Below are 17,039 nucleotides of genomic sequence, written 5' to 3' on the forward strand. Positions count from 1 at the left end.
GCATTGCATTATTAGTTAAGGAGTCAGTTACTGCAGTAAGGAGAGATGATATCTTGGAGGGGGCATCAAATGAAGCTTTGTGGGTACAGTTTAGGAAGTTCTGAGGAACAAAGGGGCCTTGGCATGTGTGTCCATAGATCTCTGAAAGGCAGAGGGGTATGTTAGTGGGATGGTGAAAAAGGCATATGGGACACTTGCCTTTATCAATCGAGGCATAGATTACAAAAGTAGGGAGGTCTTGCTGGAGTTGTATAGAACATTGGTGAGGGCACAGCTGGAGTACCGTGTGTAGTTCTGGTCGCCACATTATAGGAAGGAAAGATGTGATTGCACTGGAGGGGGTGCAGAGGAGATTCACCAGGATGTTGCCTGGGATGAAACATTTAAGTTATGAAGAGAGGTTGGATAGATTTGGGTTGTTTTCATTGGAGCAGAGAAGACTGAGGGGCGACCTGATTGAGGTGTATAGGATTATGAGGGACATGGACAGGTTGGATAGGGAGCAGCTGTTCCCCTTAGTTGAAGGGTCAGTCACAAGGGGGCATAAGTTCAAGGTGAGGGGCAGGAGGTTTAGTGGGGATGTGAGGAAAAACTTTTTTACCCAGACGGTGATGATGGTCTGGAATGCGCTGCCTGGGAGGATGGTGGAGGCGGGTTGCCTCACATCCTTTAAAAAGTACCTGGATGAGCACTTGACACGTCATAACATTCAAGGCTATGGGCCAAGTGCTGGTAAATGGGATTAGGTAGGTAGATCAGGTGTTTCTCACGTGTCGGTGCAGACTTGATGCCTCTTCTGCATTATGTGATTCTGTGATATTAATTGACTCAGGCAGACTAAGAGATGGGAATGTAGAACTCAAAAGACAAACAGATTAGCCATGTTCTTATTGAATGGCAGAGCAGGGTGGGAGGGTAAGGTATGGAGCGCTTGGTGAGATATTAGGATAGATGACAACAATCTTAGAAAAAGAGGTAGATATAGGAACATCTTAAAGGAGAAAAGGTTGAGGGAGAAAATTCCAGGGCATAGAGCCTAGGTAATTGAAAACATGACCACCAGTTATCGAGCGATTAAAATCGGGGAAGTTCAAGAGGCCAGAATTAGATGAGCATAGATATCTTTAAAGGGTTGTGGGGCAGAGAAGATTACAGAGATAGGGAGGGGAGAGGCCATAGAGGGATTTGTCAAAAACGATGAGAATTTGTGTTGCTTGGCAGGGAACTGATGTAGATCAGTGAACATGGAGATGATAGGTGAATGAACCTGGTGCAAATTGAGACATGGGCCATAGAGTTTTGGATAACCTTAAGTTTACGGAAGCTGGAACATTGGAAACTGTTCATGAGTGCATAGGAATAGTCAGGCCTAGAGGTGAAAGAGCCATAAACGAGGGTTTCTGCGGAAGAGCAGGCAGGGGTGATGTCAGCTGATGTTACAGAGGCGGAAAGAAAAATGGCAGGATATGAGGTCAGAGGCTCATCTTGGGGTAAAATATGACATCAAGGTTGCAAGCACACTGGTATAGTCTCAAACAGTTGTCAGAGAGAAGGATGGCATGGTTCACTAGGAAATGGAGCTCGGAAAGAGGACCAAAGGCAATGGCTTTAGTTTTCCCAATATTTAATTGGAGGAATTCACTGCTCATCCATTCTTGGATGTTGGTTAAGCAGTCTGATATTTTACCAACAGTGAAAAAGTTGAGAGAGGTGGTGTTGAGTTCAGGTAGACGTTGTAAATGTATATTTGAAAACTAATGCTTTGTTTTCCGATGATGTCCTGAGGAGGACCATATAGATGAGAAATAGGAGGGCGCCAAGGCTAGATGCTCGAGGGACACTAGAGGTAATGGCGTGACAACAGGAAGAGAAGCCATCATGAGTGATTCTCTGGCTGTGATTAGATAGATAGCAATGGAACCATGCAAGAACAGACCCACCCTGCTGGATGACAGTGAGAGACATTGGAGGAGGAAGGTATGGTCAACCATGTAAATGGCTGCAGACAGGTCAAGAAGGATGAGTAAGGATAGTCTATCCTTGTCATAATCACATAGGACATAATTTATGACTCTCATAAAATCTGTTTTGGCACTTGGCAGGCAGAAATCTGAAAGAACTCAACCATAGAGTTCTGGGAAAGTTGGGCATGGGTATGTGAGGTGACAACACGTTCAAGGACTTTGGAGAGGAAAGGGAGGTTAGAAATGGTGTTTTGTAAGGATGATGAGGTCAAGGATTGGTTTTCTGAGGAGAGGAATGATGATGACATATTTAAAGGAGAAATGGATAGCACCTGAGGAGAGAGAATCATTACTAGTATCAGCTAACATGGGGACCAGTTTGAGCAGTTTAATGGAAATTGGGTGAAGGGAGCAGGGGGCAGGCCTGACAGATAAGATGGGCTCAAGAGGGGGCATGAGGAAAGATAGAGAAACTGGTGTAAGATTCAGAAACTAACATCACTCAAACACACATTATTTGATCATTATCACGTTGTTTGTGGAACATTGCTGCATGCAAATTGGCTGACTTGATTTTACGGTATGGCATCGACTTACACTTCAGAATTACTTAATTGGTTGTAAAGCACCTTAGGGTGTCATGAGGTCATAAAAGGCACTATATAAATTCAAATATATCTTAAGAACTGAAACAAGATACAACTAAATGAACTTCAGACACAATGTAGCACAATTTTAAGAAGAGATTCTGTGAAAGAGTCAGAGACTCTCAGTGCTGTGGAAACCTCTCCATTTATATTCCAGGTTGGAACATCGTTGGAACAATAGAATGCAGTTGTTTTAACCTTAATACCATTTTTTTGACTTTTTTTCTTCTCCAGTGAGTAAAATATAAGCCACAAAAAGTGGCAGTATTCTGCTTCTTGAGGTTCTTGGGGCTGGTGAGTTATTGCTGCTTCTAGAATCTAAAATCACACCTTTAGATGTGTCTTGTTGTTTCTTGGAGCCATAGTGTTGCTGCTAAAATTAATATGGTATATGATAACATCAATGCCTTTTGTTAGATCTAATCTATGTGTAAACTGAGCCTCTAATTAACCCTATGGTGGATAGTTTAAATATTGAAATAATAATATTACTTATCTTCATGCATTTGGTTTTTAAACAGAAAATCCAGTCCGATTTGACCAGTCACGAGATCAGTTTGGAAGAAATGAAGAGGAGAATCCAGGGTCCTGATGCTGTTGGTCTGAGCAAATCAGCTGGGAGAGTTCTTTCTCAAATTGACATAGCACAGGTGATCTTAAATTAATCTGAACACTGAATTTTGGTGTAAAATTCACTAACATTGTTGCTATAAAATGAGTATGAAGTTTAACAAACACTACAGTGAAAATTCCAAACACTTATATGTGCTGTTAATAGATGTAACATATTGGCCCAAAACTCTGTGTCTGGATCATCGGTGATGGGACGTGCACTAGGAGATGTGAGTCAGGATCCTGTGGCAGTCCTGACATACCGACATGCGCTGAACTTGCCCGGGAAGTTTAAACTTACGATGGGCTGATTTGCACAGCATGGGGCCCTCCACAAAAGTTTCTGACACAGACCTTAGGATTGGAAACTTGGACCAGATATGCATGGCTTACCAGTACACTTATTCTGGAAATGTTACACAATTTACTACCTGGTCTAACTCTGTAATCAGCCAGCGTAACTCAATTGAGCACCACAACTGACAACCACACCACCTCCCCAAAATAGTCCTCTGAGCCAACCCAACCAGTCCCCCGACCCAACCTGACCATTCCCTCTAGCCCAACCCAAGTATGCCCCACGATCACACTCTGAACACCTGACCACCACCCCAACCCCACCCTATTACCCCACCCCCCGCCCCCGCAACCTGACTACCCACTCAGACACCTCTTCCAATCAGCCATTCACTAACCCATTCACTCATTCACCCACTCACCCATTCACTAACTCACTCACTCACTGAAAGATTTGAGACCTTTAAAAGCTGATATGAATATGGCAGCTACTGCTGTGAAAGGGAGTGTGTCCTCCATTCTTCTGTCTCTTCTTGCTCCCAATGATCTTCTCCAGTGATGTCTGCCCTGACCCTTCAATGCTTCAGCTGGGATCAGAAGTCCTGGCTGAAAAATTGTAAAAGGGCCGAGTCACAGAAACCTCCATGGCCACCGGAGATCTGGGTGATTGAGAACGCCAACTCAAAAATTTTGTTCAACCTTACTTGTAAAGATACTCAAGTCAGCCAAGGCAGCTCTACATTATTTAAATCTGGGCCAACTAATGGCACTGAAACCTATCGAAATATACCATAATTTATTGTTGTCCTGGGTGCTGCTAATATTCAAATACTCCGCTTCAGCACCATATACTTCATTGTCTTTGCCACTTTATAATCAATTATTTTGATCAGTTCTATGTCTTACTTTATTTAATTGTTACCTCTAGACTTGATTATTCCAGTGCTTTCTTGGCATGCCATCCGCCTTCCAGTCTCCATAAAATTGAACTCATCAAAAACTCTGCAGCCCACTCACCAATTACACTTGTATTCGCTAACCTACATTGGTTCATGGTCCAGCAGTGCCTCAATTTTAAAATTCTCATCCTTTCATTCAAATCCTTCATTGGCCTCACCCCACCCTATCTCTGTAATCTTCTCCAGCCCTAAGCCCTTGTGGATCTTTGCACTCCTCCAATTCTGGCCTCTCACAGATCCACAATTTTCATATCTCCATCATTGGCAGTTGTGTCTTCAACTGTGTGCAGCCTAAGCTCAGGAATTCATTTCCTAACCTTCTCTATCTCTCTGCATATCTCTCCTCCTTTTAAGTTTCTTCTTAAAAACTACCTCTTTGCTCAAGCTTTAATATTAACATTTAAGTCCTGATATTTGATTACATGATTCAGTGTAAAATTTTGTCTGAAAACATTCCTGTGAAGTGCCTTGGGATATTTTTATTACATTAAAGACACAATACAAATATAAGTTGTTGTTTAGACCATATATAAACCCTAAAGAATACAAACATTGGTGTGGTGTGGAAAAATAAGTACTCCTAGAGTTCATTTTTATCCAAAATACTTAGCCTTCCTTGACACACACTATGATTACATGGTTGGAAAATATGAAGTCTTGAGCTTTTTATGATCATCATCATCCTGTCACTTCAAATCGAAAATCATTCATAGCCTGATATAAATGAGAGACCTGTTTCTCTCGTTCAGTTCTCTCGTGGTTTCATGGTTTACAGATGAGTAATGTCCCGGACATCTCGGTGGCAGAAATGAAATGGAAAGATGCAGAGCCAGATTTTAGTATTCATCAGGTGTCTTCCAATGTCTGTCATTTGGAATGTAACGAGCGGATAATTTGGTATGCTAATTTTTTTTAAAAATTGGCCACAGAAGAGTTTTAGAAGGTACTTTATGCAGAAATCTAATATTTTCCAGAGAATGGGCACATATTCAATAGCAATGCTAAAATTCAATATTATTTTAAATGACTTCTAAATGAATATGAGTATATATGACTCTTATGAAGTACATTACTCATATTTAAAATTGGTCAGTTATATTTTAGCAATAGGGCTATCATAACCTGAGCGGTAGTGACAGAGTCCTTAGGGGAGAGGTTTGGTTGCGCTGCCAACTGTTTGTCACATCTCAAATGCAGGTATCTGATAGGGATTTTAATTAGAATGTCAAGTCATAGTAGTGCCTCTGAAAACACCGCAAGGCTGCTTCTTGAATGAGAATTTATATAAAACCCTCAAAATTAGCAGCTGTGCTACTGGACTGCACTTGAGATGCAATAATAAATGAAGATCAAATAATTACATGTCATAAATAAACAACTGCAGATATTCTTTTCCCAGCACCTGGGCAGATTGGATCAGCTGTGAAAACAGGAAGATTGTCAGATTTTCTTTGCACCCATTTGTTGCAGTGGGAAAGTTAAAGGCTTTGAATTCACACTGTGAATATTAATGTTGGAGAACCTTTGATATTTTAACTGATGCATTTACTTGTTTATTTTAAAAAGGTTAACACCTTTTAAAGCAGCAGAGAAAGGATCATATGCAAATGCATTAAGCATTTGTATGCGAGTATTGATGGTTTAATTTCAGGGTCTAAATAATCAGATTGTACTATTTTAGGCCATAGCTCGTCCTGTTCTGATTATATGCTGTTTATTTTACTGCCCTTTGCATTGTCTGTGATGCTATATGTGCATTTTGCTCAGCATAATTGTACCCAGAGAGTGGTTGGAGGCAATTTAATGGCTTTATTTCCATACAGTAAAACTGCATTGACAGTTGTCTACCTCTGCCACTTCATTAGTGCTTCAGCAGCTGATTGCCAGCACAGTAATCAGAGGTTAAACAGGAAAATTTAGAATTCATTTCACTATGACATCACTAAGTTGAATAGCTGTACCAACTGCTCCAGTAAATATTTATTTTCTTATTAAAGGTAACAAGTTTCATAATGTGTATGCATTTTTTATTCAAACTTTGGTGTACACTTTGAAATCATATAAGCCCTTAAGAGTGGATATGCCACAGGGAGTCTAGCAAAAGTACAATTCAAAATCAGTCACAGAACTCTATTCCATTTAATCTGTGGAAAGACCACGTTTCTTGTTTCCCTTGCTTGCTTTCCCATTCCCAGGTAACATACGAGGTTTTCTACTGAATTGGGCTGACCGACAGTCTTGGTTGCATCTGAACCTTCTGTATTATTATAATCTTTCCCCGAGGAGATCTGTCAATGTGTCTCCAATTTACATAAAATAAATAACTACTTTCCTTAGATTTGCTCAGGCTCTTGTTACAGTTTCATCTAAAGAAAAGAAATATGTTAAAAGGTGTATCAAAATGTGATTAAATTATATTCACTGCTTTATTTTTAATTAGCCTTTCATTTGGCTGTTAAAGATTTGCCTGTGTTGTTGGTGTGTTCCCGAGGAATGAAGGCGAAGATTGGTCATTAAAATGTGAATGTGAATCATGGCAGAGTCCTCATTTGTTTTGATCCATCCTAAACTCCTATGATGAAGAAAAAATAGCTTTCAGTTATAATTGTTATGTAATGCTGGACATCACCCAGTTCTTTTGTCTTTGACACTTTATTAGATTATGGTAAACACCAAAAGTGTCAACAGCATATATATGGAATAGAGATTGAGATACTGCAGAAATTTGCAGCCAACCATTTTGGATTATCTTTACATGAAAGGTTTCCTAACAGTCCTGCTTGACCAACAAACACAGATCTATAATAATAACTAGTTCTGTGTCTGGCAAACATTGACCTATCATAATATTTACCTCTGTACTACCTTTAGTATATTTGGATATCTAATGGGGCAGGCTGCATTGGAAGGGTATTGGAGTTTCATACGGGAAATCTGGAATTCCCAGCACCCAGAGACTATACCTTCCAGGGAACTTCAATACTACAGAGTTTGGCCAATGTATATTGGGCACCAGGGAACCAGCAAGATGAACGAAAATGGACAGAGGTTGCTAGAGCTATGCTGTTACCATGGACTCTGTGTGAAAGACAGCTACTTTCAAACTAGGCTGTGCCACAAAGGTGTCCTGAGACATCCGAGATCATGCCACTGGCACCAGCTACTCATAAAGTGGCCTCTATAGCCACGACAGACAATGTTGAATATAGATATGACATACACCCCGCCACAGTTCACTGTCTCCTGAGAAACAATGAAAATAATATAAAAAAAACAATGGGCAGGTTACATGGGAAGGATTTTTGAGATTTGTGTGGAAAATCTGGAAGTCCAGGTTTTCCCTTAAAACTTCACATTATGCGCCTTTTGGCAGCTGTCCCCTCTGGTAATCAACCCAGTTAACAGGCTTGTCTCCCAGTTAGGCAGGGAACACTTCAGGCCACAAACTGGTTAGGTCCCATCTCAAGGGGTTCTTATGATGTGGAAGCTTGTAGAGTAAGGGGTGGGGGAGGTGTGGCGGGAGGAGGCAGACCTGCTGCTCCTGATCCATAAGCAGTACTGTAAAGACCTGGATGCTGTATTTGCCATGCTGCAGCTGCTGGGTTTCCCGAAGCCTAGGAATCCCAGCCACACATTGTGAAACCTGCAAAGTAGGTTAAATCAAAGGCTGTCAGCCTCATTAACATATTTCAAATGCCAGCCTGCCTCCTGGAAATGTTTGTCTGTTTGCTCCTTGTCCTGCCTCAGGAAACTGATGCGCTCAGAATTTTCCCCCATCCAATATCGTGCTCACCCATGTAAAAAAATCCCTCCTTTTCTGTGTGTCTCTATCTCTCGCTCTGTCTGTCTGCCTGCCTTATCTCTCCCTCTGTATCTCTGTTTCTCTTTATGTGTCTCCCTGTCTGTCTGTCTCTCTCTCTCTCTGAACTTAACATAAGAAATATAAACAGCGGTCAGTCCTTCAAACCTCCTCCGCAATTCAATAAAAACATGGCCGATCTTCTATCTCAACTCCACCTACCCACACTATCTCTATGTCCTTTAATTCCTTTAGCATCCAAAAACCTATCAACCTCTGTCTTAAATATAATCAACAACTGAGCGTCCATTGATCTCTTAGGTAGAGAATTCCAAAGATTCATGTTTTGAGTGAAGAAATTTCTTCTCCTCTTCACCTTAAATGGCTGACTCCTTATTGCTGCTTCCCCAGCCAGGGTTAACGCCCTTCCAGCATCTAACCCGACAGGCCTCTTAAGAATTGCATATGTTTTAATGAGATCACTTCTCATTGTTTTATCTCCTGGGAATATAAGACTAATTCAATCTCTCCTCATAGGATAATGTGCCGATCCCACGAGTATGTCCATCTCCCTCTCTCTCTCTCTCTCTCTCTCTCCCTCTCTCAGCCTCACTTTCTCTGTCTTCCTTTCTGATTCTTTCTCTGTGCAATTATATATATTTGTAAGTGATATAACCATTCTGTTAGCTTGCTAAAAAGTAGATGTGTGATGTGAGTGTTAAGATGCACATATGCTCAAGCAGAAATACCAACTTTTGTCATCCTCATACAGTAGAGAACTGGCAGATGGAGTGGAATTATTTCTGCTATGCAGTCTCAGTGGGAAATTTCCACACCTAATGCTTATTTTAATTTTTGTGCACTCACTTCCTCTGAACCTGTTCTTGTCTCGTTTCACAGAAGAAGCTACAGGAAGTTTCCACTAAGTTCCGCTTGTTCCAGAAACCGGCAAATTTTGAGCAGCATCTATTGGAGTGTAAAAGACTCCTGGATGAGGTGAAGGCAGACCTGCACATATTGGAGATGAACAGCGTGGAGCCTGAAATTGTTCAGTCCCAGCTTGACCACTGTATGGTGGGTGTGACAGCTTTATTTTGTCTTATTCTTTGGAGTCTATTGAATGTCAATAACAGTTCATTTGCCAATAGATTTGAAACTGCTGATTAATAAATAGTTCATTTACCTACAGTTAATATTATGTTAATGAGTTTTCAATTGGTTAAATAATCATTGACAAATGTTGAAACTCGTGATTTTTTTTTGGTCAAGGAGCCTAAATAATCAATTGACAAATGACTGCCACAAAACAAGATTTTTTGACTAACAGCTAATTTAACAGGTAATGGGAAAATCTGTAGGAATAGGGAAAGGCTATTGCCAAAACTGTCCCACTTTGATTATCTGAATCTCACTTAGTATATTTAATCCTTTCTCTTTCTAGAAATGTACCCGATCATCTTTTAAAGGCATTTACACAATTTGTTTTAATGGCATTCCCTACTAGCTTATCCCACAGGACTATTACCCTTTTCATAAAGTATTCCTGAATGACTTCCCTTCCAACTCCTAACTTTTAGTTGGGGTGCCCTTGTATTTGATCCCTTAACAAAGGGAAAAATATTCCTGGACCTCGCACAGTTCATCTTTAATGCTCAATTGCAGCTCAGTCTGAGAATTTTGATAATGACCATTCATCATCAAATTTATTGAAATAAATGTGAAAATATTTTATGTCAGAGATTACATTGATGTGAAATTTGTTGGCTGACAATGACTTTCCGTGCATTGTACAGCTGATGGTGGAGGGAATCCAATAGAGATGCCGCTTCAGATTGAATTTCCAGACTGTCATACTTCTATGTCACCATTTAGATCTCAGTCCTCCAACAAGTCTGAGTGAAGAGCAACTTTGAGATTCAAACATGCAATAATCAAAGCGTTTATATAAAATTTTACTCTCGCTATTTAAACAGGCTTTCAAAACTTAGTGCTAAATAATAGCTAATACTCATGCAAAAAAAAAGCACATGGGCAGAATTCTCTGTGTCCACTGGCATCGAATGTGCTTGGCAGTGTGAGCAGAAAATATGACGGGAAGGCCAAGATTCCATTTCATGATGTTGTGAAACCAGTTTGCGATCGTCACTCAGCTCACCAATGGCAGGCCGTGTTCCCATTGGATATCGGGACTTCATTGTGATACATCGACATATCATTATAAGGCCTGCCGCCGGAATCATCCCCCCACTGGATCGTTTGCCCGCGTCAGCGTGTGTTTCACAAAAACATGTATAAGGTGTGCACTTGGCTGGCTGCACTTAGAGGGGAACTCAGAGGTGAGTGCACAGTAATGTTGCGCAACGCTCGCCCTGGTTGCCCACTGGACTTCAAGGTTAAGGCGTGTTGGTGGGGGGGGCAAGGGCTCCCCTGCAGTTGAAGGTAGTGCACACAAGCACGTGCAGGGTGGTGGGGAGGGAAGTGGCCACGCATTAGAGAAACCTTGTATGAAGTGACCATTCCTCTGTAGCTAAGACAGTTCAGACGCAGCCGCATTGACATACATGGACTCGAGCCTCCAGCTTATCTGCCCACTCAAGCAACACAGAGGCATGGAAGTGCCACCAAGTGTTCCAGAGCTTTTCATTCCTCGGGCACAGACTGCAAGCTAATGAGCATTTTAGTAGACTACAGAACAGATGGATGACTGAGCATGTTGTACAATCTCCTTGCTAAAGCTGGCCATGGAGCAATCATTGGTGGAGGCGCTCACAGCCCCTTGCAATGTCATCATCCTGGTTTGGACCAGTCTCCCTCATGGTTCAAGCTAACAGTGCTGCCTTGCTGTGCTGGCTAGGAGAATGCCTGAGCTGTGAGACAGCATGCTATCCAATGGGCAAAGCTGTCGTCAATCGGTCAGGTGGAGTGGGACAGAAGTAGTTGGGTTTCGGGCAGCCATGTAGTGCACTAAACTCTGACCATCAAAGTGGTAGCCAGCACTCTCCAGGATGCATTAAGGGGCCTTCAGACTTAACCAAGAGAGGTTCTTAGCACACTCAAGCTGACCGATGTGCCTCTCTCTTTCATCCTGCAGGAGGAGTACATCTGGAGCATAGAGCCTGGTGAACTAGCTGTGTGCCTCGTGGCATACAGAGAGCTGAGATACCGGAGAAGAGAGTGACGGAGGCGCCTGGCTGCACAGAAGGAGGAGCAGCACCCTCAGGAAGAAGGAGCAGCTGGGGCTCCCGTGCACACCTCTGAAGAGCCACAGCAAGCCATCACTGGTCGGTGCCTAGCTAGACCCAGGGTCTATAGACGCTGCCTTTCATTCCTGCAGGTGACCAACAACCAGTGTTGCTGAAGACTGCGCATGTCTAGGGAACTGGTTGGTCACATTTGCCAGCTACTGCAGGATTTGGCGCCACGGGACATTGGGGGGGGGTGGGCATCCGTTGCCAGTATCTGTGCAAGTGACAGCAGCGCTCAATTTTTACACCAGTGGCTCCTTTCAGGGCTCCACAGGTTACCTCTTTGGGATGTCACAAGCCTCCATGAGGTCATGAATGCCATCTTCATGAGGGCACACAACTTTGTGCATTTTGCTCGGGACCAGGACAGCCAGGATGCAAGAGCGACTGGATTTGCCCTGATCTTTGGTTTACCACAGGGTACGACCAACTGCATTCACGTGGTGCTCAGATCTCCGTCGCAACAAGGGGTCAATTACGTAACTGCAATGGCTCCCATTGGCTGAATTTGCAGCTGGTGTGCGACCACCACAAATGCATCTTGCAGATGTTGCCAGGGAGCATCCATGACTCCTTTATCCTCAGGTGGTCACAGATCCCTGATGTCTTCCAGGGTCCACAGAGGCAGCAGGGATTGCTCCTCGGGAACAAAGGCTACCTGCAGAGGTCGTGGCTGATGCTACCCGTGCGGCGGCCTCAGACTGCAGCAGAGTGAAGATATAATGAGGCTCATGCTGCAACTCAAAACTTGGTGGAACAAACCATTGGAATGCTGAAAATGAGATTCTGGTGCTTGGACTAGACTAATGGAGTCCTGCAATATAGTCCACAAAGAGTGTCATGCATCGTCATCATCTGCTGCCCCCTTTACGACCTTGTGCTGCAACGGGGAGATGGGCTGGCTGAGGGGGAGATGCAGGAGCTGGAGGTCTCCTCCGATGAGGAAGATGTTGACAGTGATGAGGGTGAGGACGATAAGGCCCTTGCAGTGGCCAGACATGGAAGGTGTGCTCGGGAAGCCCTCATAGCTGCTAGTTTGTGGAGGATGATGATGACATTCAGTGAGGAGACACTATAAGATCCTCACATTGCATCTATGAATGTTTGACTCCAGTCTGGCTTATGGCAATGCACATACTCTCTGTGATAATGTTCTTGCCATTGAGACGCAGTGGAGGCCCTAATAGTTGTTTGATTGCAGGAAGATGATGATGACTTGCAGTGACAACATGCAGCCTCTGAGAATGTCTGACTCCTGTCTGGACGAGGGCAGCTCGCATTCGCTCTGTGATCAGGGTCATATCGTGGAGATGCAGCCATGAAACTTTAAAAGCACCTGATCCTTTGTCCGCCTTCAGCATCTGACCCCTTCAAGAGCAGAACGTCACTGGTCACAGAGGCTGAAGTGATAGGGGCCAGCCCCACCTTAATGTTGCTGAGAGCACACAGAGAATGACGGAACTCTGTGACGCCTGCCCACGACATTCTGGCAGCAATGACAAGCATCACTGAGGTTCAGGCATCACTAATATATCCAGGGATTGTGAAGCCAGACCATCACTGTGGTCTGAAGGCTGCACAAAGCACAGGGAAGTGGCCCTGGATTGAGACATCTGCCTTTATCTTGTGCCAAAAGTTTCACATCTGAGTGATACGAACAGTGCTCATCAAAACAGGGGGCTATAGGCAAGGAGATATTCTTGGGAGTTTACTGACAATAGTGAACATTATGCAAAAGTGATTAACACCTGTGCCCAGGATATGCAATTGCATCTTCTTAACTTTCCTAACCCTGCTGCTACATCATGATGCTCCTCAGCCATACATAGCAGAGGTGGAGGCAGCCTGTTAACTGCAATGCCCTGTCAATGATGATCTTGGCAGGCGTCCTTTGGAGGGCCAAGACCTGGAGGGCCCCTACCTGCTTTCGGGGTCCTGCTGTGTGGCAGTGGCATCCTCCTATGCCTGTGGAGCTGGAGCTGCTGAAGTCACAGGAAGAGGGGATTCGGAAGGGCCAGACATTCTCAGAGTCACCTGGGTGGATGGCCCCCAGGGGGTTCACCTGCTGATCCTCCTCCCTATGGGTGCGCGAGGGCCTCTAGCTGACTGCTTGAGGAGTAGGGGTAGCTGGAGTGAGATCGGGCTACCTGGCACCCCACTCGCATACACACTGTTAAAGGTCAACTGTGGCATTGGTGATGAAGTTCAGTCTGCGCAGGCAGCAGTGCAGGAGTGATGTCCTGGACCAAGGTCTCCATGGTGGCTGCAATCCTGCCAGTGTTGACCTCGGTACGTTGGCATGCCAGTGCTATAACCTCAGCTTGAAGGTGGACAGACTCCTTCATCATGTCTTGCAATCTGAGGAGTGCAGCGGACATCCCTTCCTGATGTTCCTGAGCTTGCCTTTGCAGCTCCAGCAACTGGTGCATGACCAAGTCCAGAGGCTCGTCATCTGACTTAGACTCAGCAAAGTTCTGGCCTCCAGCAGTCCTCCAAGTGCCAGACACCTTCGAAGTCCCTGCTGCCGCCTGCTGTGGATCAGAAAGTGCAATGTGCTCATCAGATTGAGATCCCGATGCTACTGTAAAGCTAGGTCCCACCAAGCTGTGTGTCTCTGCGCTGGTGAACAGAGTGGGTGAGTGCTGTGATGGGTCTTCAGGGAGAGTTTCAGCGGATTCCTCTACTGATCTTCCCTTGGGGCTTGATTGGAAGCCCTGGGTTGGGGACTCCGTTAGCTGTTTGGTAGATGTGCCTGCAAAAGCAAGGCGAGATAATTAGTGCATGACAGTGACCTGTGAAACAGGACACATCACTCATGGCATGATTGCATTGCTGGATCCTCACTTGGTAGAGCTGCGCTGACCTCACCATCAGCACAGGAACAGTCCAGATCGTGGCTGGCCAGCTGGATAGTTCTGTTTTCAAATTCCTTGAGGACCTTGATTTCAGGCATTCCTCCACCAGCCTGCAACCACTCTCTCTTATTGTGTACCAGTTTGTCCTGCATGAATAAAGATGGAGAGAGTGTAAGCAGGATGCCTGCCAGGCCAGATGATAAGTATGTCTGGCATGTGCAGGTAGTGAGTGGTCCCATGGATGGGATGAGCACAATGTGTGTGAGAGATTGAATGTTGATGTCCCTTGAACCTGCAGTGAATAAGGGCCCTGTGGATGTGTGATGGGTTTGTGAGTGTGTGAGTTTTGATTGATAAGAGTGGCTTACCCTGGTGGAATGAAGGAGATCATTCATCCTCTTGCGGCACCGGATGGCTGTCCTCTTTTGCAGGGCATTGGTGCTGACCACCGCTGCCACTGCCTGCCAAGCCGGATTGGTGATGTTGTTACCCATCCTGCGACCAGAACAGAGGTAGAGGACATCACAGCGTCCAAAAGACACTTGAAGGACGTGTCATTGAACCTGGGGGCTGCGGTCCTCTTGCCTTTGTCTTCTGTGTAGCAGTATGGGGCCAGATGCATTGAAAGGTGTGTGTGTGGTTGCAGTTTAAATATGGCACCTGGCGTGATGAAGTGGCGAGGTGATGGTGTGGCATGCCATCGAAACGGCATGTTTCCTGGGAATGGATAATTAATGCGGCATGTTTGGGATAACATGACGTGAGAAGCCTCCATTGCGGCCGGTGGGTAAAATGTCATTTTTTCTGCCCACTACTGCACTTAGTGCAAATCTGGGACGATTCCCCCAAACGTCAAGGTTCAGACTGTCACAAAGGGAAAATGTTTGCTTTTCCACTCTCTGCTCAGAGCTTTTGCATACTGGAGTTTACTAGAATTTAAGTAATAGGACATCCTACTGAGTGTGTGCAGATGAAAACTGTCTATATGTTTTTTTTCAACTTTTAGAAATTATATAAGAGTCTGAGTGAGGTGAAGTCTGATGTGGAAACGGTGATTAAAACTGGACGTCAGATTGTGCAGAAACAGCAAACAGAAAATCCCAAAGAACTGGATGAGAGGCTTACAGCCCTGAAACTACAGTACAATGACCTTGGAGCTCAGGTCAGCAATTTCACATGTTATTGTCTGAGTCCTGTTACTCAAGATGTGAATGCAAGTGAATGTTGTGTGTGCTGGAAACTGCAACAGCATTGCTGCAGAAACATCAAAAACCTAACAAGGCTACAATTCTGTACATTATTCGAAAGAACAATATGCTGGTACGAGTCCACAGTTACCTGTTTTTAAATTCAGTATCAGTGTGCCATGATGGGATTTGAATTCTTGGCTTCAGGGTGACTAGTACAGTATCATAACAAATAGGCTACATAATTTCCAAAAGTTATGCTTCTCAGAACGTATTTGCCATGATATGTACATAGAGTTTATCCACTGTATTTCATGTTTAAACAATGTGAGGAATTAGATTGAGGTAAAGCAGATGAAGAATTAGCCATTGGTAACTTGTTCTTTTGACCATTCAACTGACTGATGTTAGTGTTAAGGAAGTAGGACATTTTCGGGATCCAATGCTCACAGATATTGAAGAGTTACATGCAGAGTAAAGCACCCTCCACACTGCTTCAAGAATATGGCTCAGCAGAGCATTCTCTACTGGATCATATTTTGTGTTACTGTGGTTGTCTAAGGAAGAGGTTCAGAGGCAGAGTCTGAACCATATCTATTTATTGTAGGACATAACTCTGTACAGATATACAAGACAATAGACTTCTTCAGTCCAAGCCATGAGACGTCTGCAATCAGGCTACTTATCAGACTATTTCCAGTCATTTGACTCCCTTTAAATCATCATGTGGGCAGTACTCTTTCTCCAGTCCCACATTCATCCTTTCAGTCCTGAACACTCTAATTCTACAGATCATTGACATCTTTCCATTTCCCTCTTGAACCATCCTGATCAATTCAGTGACAGGTTAGGATTGGTTTCAGTCTATGAATCCCTGGCCACTTGCAGCTGTGACTGCACAAATTCTTTTCCATGTAAGACCCTCGCAGCCAGCAGACCAAAGAAATGTTCATGTCATATGTTGGGTTTGATTGAAACCCAGACCCCATAATTGAAAGCTTTCTGAAGCACCCACTGTCTGACAGCAAATCAAAAATAAATATTCAGTCTCAAAAGGAAACTCCACCAAATCATCGTAACAAATGACTTTCATTGATCCAAACATCAGATATATACTTATTAAGTCATTCCAATTATGCCACCTCCTCCAGTATTAAGCATCAAACTTATACATTTCCTTGACCATTACAAGAGGAAATGCATGGTGTTTAGAAGTCCTTGTGAAGCTTTAAGCTATAATTACTCTGGAAGTTCACATGATAGAATCAAACTATAATAATATAAGCAAACTATAAACTTCTAGTTTTAATGTAATCACATTTCTGGGCTTTAACCTAACTGCTTTATAAACTCCCTGTGCTTTTGCTACTATGCCAAGAATGTGGGTTACACTTTGAGAAATTCTTCTTGGTTTTGAAAAAAATACATAATCCTCTCCAACCTGAGAAATCTCCAAAGCATTCAAACCAAGAAC

The 17,039-nt window shown here is 43.6% G+C and overlaps 1 protein-coding gene across 1 annotated transcript in view; it reads left to right on the plus strand.

Annotated features, from left to right (window-relative positions):
- dmd (dystrophin) overlaps positions 1-17,039 on the plus strand; it is a 1,748,406-nt gene that overhangs the window by 675,045 nt on the left and 1,056,322 nt on the right. Inside the window, exons 30-32 of the mRNA XM_041212034.1 lie at positions 3,133-3,261; positions 9,179-9,352; positions 15,385-15,540. Of these exons, the coding sequence (XP_041067968.1) occupies positions 3,133-3,261; positions 9,179-9,352; positions 15,385-15,540 (459 nt within the window). The remainder of the gene's footprint in view (positions 1-3,132; positions 3,262-9,178; positions 9,353-15,384; positions 15,541-17,039) is intronic.

Source organism: Carcharodon carcharias, chromosome 18 (assembly GCF_017639515.1).
Source record: "Carcharodon carcharias isolate sCarCar2 chromosome 18, sCarCar2.pri, whole genome shotgun sequence".
Classification (NCBI taxonomy): Eukaryota; Metazoa; Chordata; class Chondrichthyes; order Lamniformes; family Lamnidae; genus Carcharodon; species Carcharodon carcharias.